This window comes from Gekko japonicus, unplaced genomic scaffold (assembly GCF_001447785.1).
Source record: "Gekko japonicus isolate JY-2015 unplaced genomic scaffold, Gekko_japonicus_V1.1 scaffold119, whole genome shotgun sequence".
Taxonomy (NCBI): Eukaryota; Metazoa; Chordata; class Lepidosauria; order Squamata; family Gekkonidae; genus Gekko; species Gekko japonicus.
In genome coordinates, this window is record NW_015163606.1 from 1889363 (window position 1) to 1894591 (window position 5229).

The window sequence follows — 5229 nt, forward strand, 5'->3', positions numbered from 1 at the left end:
GAGCGCCGGCTCTCCTGGGAAATTGCCCTCCGAGTGTGGGCTGTCGTCATGCTGTCGGTGGCGGAGCACGTGTTGACGGCAGACGACGGCAAGCGCCACTGCCTGGGCATCCCACCGGAGTGGCTGTCCGTCCGCTGCCTGGCCGCAGACCTCAGCGCCACCACCACGGCCATCCAACGCCGCCTGGGCGGTCCGGACACCAGGCAGACCTACCAAACCCAGGCGGCGCGGAGCGCACCACACGACCCCTCTAAAATGTTCGAGCAGGCCCCCGATAACTGGGATCCGGTCGCCCACGGACCGCAACCCCAGCTGAGCTGGTCCACCTGGCGCGAACACCTCCTGGACCTCGAGGGCGACATGCTAGCCAAGGCGCCACCACCACCGGCCCAGAGGAGCGTCTTCCAAACCCTCGCAGGCAAGCGAGCGGGACCACTCTCTGTGAAAGCCCTGTGTACACGCCGCAACAGCCCGCTGAAACCACCGACCAGGCCGCCGAGCCCAGCATCACCGAACCAAGGGGACACCCCAGGGGATCGGCAGAAACTCCAAACCGCGCGGAACCCCCGGGACCCCAGGGCAAGCGCTCATGGGCGGCAGCCGTCGCGAGGGGAAGAGCTGGAGGGACCGCCGCTGGAGGGACCGCCGCCGCGGGCAGGGTGGACAGGGGGTCTTGGCCCCCCTGAAGGCTCGGCTGGGCCCCCCGAGTCAGTGGTCAGGAGCTTCGGAGATTAGGTCTCCCAGACAGATGTGCCGAACGTCGACAGGCTATGGGCGCCCCGCCCCCTGTTTCAGCCCCCCAAAGGTTGGAGTCAGCTACATTGACTTACATTGGCCTGGGGAAGAGAAAGGAGGCCTCGAGGACGTCCCCAGGGTTCCCCGAGTCCAGCGACCCCGGGGAGTACGGAAGCGAGGTGGCATAGGTCCGATCGGTAATGCTGGCCGAGTGGAGACCGGCTGCGCCGACGTGGGATCCCGGCGTGTCCTGCTGGTGCCCCTCCAAAGATCTGAAACCTGTTCTAGGTGCAGTGTTGGCGGACTGCCCCTTTAAGCTGTCTCCTTTGGAGCAGAGTAAGTGCTCCTCGGCCTCCATGAAGGTTAGGGTTAGGGGAGCAGTGGCGCAGGTAGTACAACGCCTGCAGGTAACATCAATAGCGAACAGCCACAATGGCTGTTCGAATCCTCACCACGGCCGGGTTGAGCCCCCGGCCCCAGTCCCAGCTCCCGCCAACCCAGCGGCTCGAAAGTAAAAAACAAGTAGACAAATGGGTACCTGCCCTAGGTGGCAGGGGGCACCCTCCTCCTGGTTCCGTGCCAGGAGTGCGATTGATAGTGGCGGTGGCAAGTCGAGCGGCGGTGAGAGCAATGGCGGCAGAGCAACTAAGCAATCCAGGAAGGCGGCAACCAGATCGAATGGAGGTGGAGCCGGGGCAATGCAGCGATGAGGGGACGCAGCACAGCTGGAGCCTGATGGGACACATAGCCGGAAACTGCGCCCCGAAGCAGTTGCGCACCGGAGGAGGAAAGTCATCAGAGCCTGCCCTGAGATGGTCGCCAGTCATCCGGATCGTCAGAAAAACAACGTCCAAGGCCCGCCGGAGAGAAGGAAATACACCACATGGGTGCTGTTAGGTAATCCCCTCCCCGTGTAATTGTGGCCCTAGCTAGGTAATCAACTACATAAAGTAGTTCATTGTAAACCACTCTGAGACCCATTAGGGGTCATGAGCGGTATAGAAATTGAAATATAAATAAATAAATAAATAAGATCTGCTTAAATCCTTTAATGGGTATTTGCTTAAAAAGACAATTCCCAGTCAAGCTCTGATAGATGCAGAAGCCCTCAAAATGAGATCAAAAGAGTCCTAAGGAACCCTCACTGTTACACACTCAACGGAAAATTCAAAAAACCTCCTCATGAAGGGGACAGAATAGTCTATGGCCAACTGGCTCAGCTAACTTACAACTGAACAATGAGACATCTAACTGTCCCAATGCACTTAATGCAGTTGAATACTCCTCTAATGAAAGACAAGAACTGGTAAATCTCCTGAATCCCCCAGAACTAAGCAACGCAATACATTTGTAAGCTACAATTTTGGACAACTCTCTATTGGTTCTATCCTCATCACTCACCAAAACCATGATCTGGCAGGCTGCTACTCATTCTTCAACAGAAACATCTCAACTTCTTGATCCAACTTCTTCAACACCAACTTCAGTGAATGCATCTAATGATGCCAAGGTTATAAACCTTTGCAAGACTGCAGATAGAGAACTATGGAAACAGGATATGAAACAGTTACACAAGGCACTAGGACTCCAGTGACAGAATAACTCCCTAGAACTGATTGGGCCAAAATCAATTTAAACTAAGGCTCCTGCCACACTAGCTAGATGATCCGCCGCTGAAGAGTGGCAAATTAGAGCCACTGCAAAAATAAGCACGGAATCGTGATCAGATGGCTCCCGAGATGGCGCGCAGTAGCCGGCGATCACACGGCAATGTTGGTGTGCATCAGAGGCCAGGAAGAGACGGCATGGTGTGATCGGATGTCGGCAGAAGCTCCGGTTTAATACATTTTTTTTGCCGGATGTTAAGGGTGTGCATGATGAGGAAAAAGAAACTTTGTAGCTGCGAGCATGCGCATCACTGCAAAAGCAAAACCTTGTAGCTGCGAGCATGCGCACGATGGAGAATACATGCACGGACATTTCATCCGCACACGGACGCGACATCCACAAATTGGGCTCCGCAGAGATGGAGAGGGACGGGACCTCAGGAACGCAAGTACATTTGCCAATGGAGGACGGGGATGATCACCTGCTAACAACCGTCCTAACAGCATGTGCTGCAGCCATTCGCTGAGCATGGCCAAGGCGGCGCCACTCCCATAGGACAGCAGACACCCTGCAGCTCGTTAGCCTGGCAGAGCATCTGCCAGGGCGCCGCTGGTGGGTGTACCCAAGATCCAAGGACTGGTGGACCCAGTTCATCACACACATCTGGGGCCATGAGCAGTGGCTACAGCACTTCAGGATGTCCAGGTACTGTGGAGATAGTGTATGCCACCCACAGCCAGTGGCCAATGGACCACGCGTGGTAGGGGCAGGTCCTGGGGAGTGGGCTGCAATGCTGTGGATCGCAGATGGGGCCACAATGCCTGTTGCCCGATCCAACAGTGGGGTCACTCATGTTCAGATGTTCATATCGCAGACAGCAGGGGGAATAGGAGCAATGGCTATGAGGAAACCGAATGGCAACCGAGGGGGAATGGACACCTCACCCATGTCACAACACTCAACCCTGTTCTGAGGTGGTAGCACATGTGCACCCCCACCCCCACATGTCCAGGCCCTGGCCCAGGTGGATGCATCCCACCCCCTGGCCCCAGTGAGAATGGTCACATACTGGCAGCTCAGTGGCCACCGGGGCCGGGTACCGCAGGTGCCATCCATCTAGGGTCAGGAGATCTGGAGAGATGGGCCACAATACCACCAGAGGAAGACACTGCAGAACTTATACGGCACTGTTTTCACAGGTCAACCTTCACCTGGCTGGTGGATGCCCTCAGGGATAGACTGCACCGGGAACACACAGAGATGCGTGTCCCTGTGTCTGTGGAGCAGCGTGTTGCTGTTGCTGTCTGGTGGATGGCCAACACCATGACTTACAGAACCGTAGGCCAGCAGTTTGGTCTCAGACGGTCCATCATCGTGGAAGTCACACATGCCATGAAAGAACAACTTCTCAAAAGAGTCGTCTACCTCCGGAACCCAGACAGGGTGAGGACTGGACAGTAGGGTCCGGAACATGGCCCGTCAAGCATGTGGGGAGTGCAGGCAGAGGGGTGGGTGGGGTGCAGTGTGTCCACTAAGCTGAGGTACTCAGTGGTAGCTCACATTTTTTTAGCCTCTGCCGTACACACAGTGTTGTCGTTGCTCAGGAAGGGTGGCTCCAGAAAAATAATTCCTGTAGTAGCCAAACCTCTCAATCAGAACTCTAATGCCACCGACTCCCAAAGTAGAATTTCCAGGCACAACAATCCACAGCATAGAGGGGGCATTGGTGGAGGGGGAGGCTACTGAGATGGTATCCAAACAGGCCACTGGCAGTCACACCCACCAGTGGCCCACAGTGGCCTGTGAGCACCTGATGGATCACTAACCATCCACTCCTGACTCACAGGTGATGATGGCCTTTGCTGCCATGGGCTTCCCACAGTGTGTGGCTGCCATGGATGGATGCCATATCCGTGTGAAAGTCCCTGTCCACCGGGCGGAACACTACCAGAACCGCAAACACTACGCCTTGATACTCCTGCAGGGCACTGTGGATCACGAGGGCCATTTCGTGGATAGCATCGTGGGCCTTAGCAATAGGAACCATGATGCCTATGTTCTAATGCGCTCCAACGTCATGTATGCCATGGATGCGGGATGGTTTGTTCCTGGTAACCCAACATGCATGATTGAGGGTGTCCAGGTGCCACCGCTCATACTCGCCAATGCCGCGTACCCCCTTCGGCGATGGCTCATCCCACCCTACAAAGGTCACCTGAATCCACGACAGGCACACTTCAATAAGGTGCATGGCCGGGTCCGCAATGTTGTGGAGCGGGCCTTTGGCCGTTTGAAAGCACGGTGGCAGTGTCTGCTACTGAGGCTCCCACTGGACCTTCTGCATGTCAATGATGCGGTAAGTGCCTGTGTCATCCTGCATAATGTGTGTGAGGACTGTGGACATCCCATTCCAGAAGTGCTGCCAGAGGGGGCACGCAGGCCCATCCAGGAGGAGGAGGATGACCCAGAGGCATTACGGTACATCGCGCAGGAAAACGCAGGCATTTTGGTACGGGAGGCCCTCACCACATGCCTGTGTAGATGAGCCGGGATTCAGTAGGTGCAGCTCCCACGTACACGGATCTGGTACCAACAGTGCGATGGCCAGGGGTCTTGTTGTAGAAAAAGAGCTGCCGGAGCTCATTAGCATAACTCATTAGCATAACTTATTTGCATATGCCACGCCCCCTGACATCACCGGAAGTGACAGAAGGCCACACCCCCTGACATCACCGGAAGTATGTCAGAAGGCCCGGCTACTTACCCTCCTGCTTCATCCTCATTCCCAAACGGAATGAGGATCGAAGCAGAGGGCGGGGTAAAGAAGGGGGCGGGGCTTCACCACGTGACCGCCCCGCCCCCTAGAGGTTCTCTTCCGGAGCTCCG

At 56.2% G+C, this 5229-nt stretch overlaps 1 protein-coding gene across 1 annotated transcript; it reads left to right on the forward strand.

Annotated features, from left to right (window-relative positions):
- The first annotated feature begins 2692 nt into the window (after nucleotides 1-2692).
- On the forward strand, nucleotides 2693-4888 carry LOC107107062 (putative nuclease HARBI1). Its single transcript, XM_015407283.1, has 3 exons — nucleotides 2693-2787; nucleotides 3543-3786; nucleotides 4190-4888. The coding sequence occupies exons 1-3, from the start codon at nucleotides 2693-2695 to the stop codon at nucleotides 4886-4888; spliced, it is 1038 nt and encodes a 345-aa protein (XP_015262769.1).
- The last annotated feature ends 341 nt before the right edge of the window (nucleotides 4889-5229 follow it).

Bases quoted from the DNA above. Each gene is read 5' to 3' on its own strand.
- LOC107107062 (XM_015407283.1), top strand. From the start codon at position 2,693: ATGGAGAATACATGCACGGACATTTCATCCGCACACGGACGCGACATC. The intron at 2,788-3,542 runs GCAAGTACATTT...CTGTTTTCACAG, and splicing joins AGGGACGGGACCTCAGGAAC to GTCAACCTTCACCTGGCTGG. The intron at 3,787-4,189 runs GTGAGGACTGGA...CCTGACTCACAG, and splicing joins ACCTCCGGAACCCAGACAGG to GTGATGATGGCCTTTGCTGC.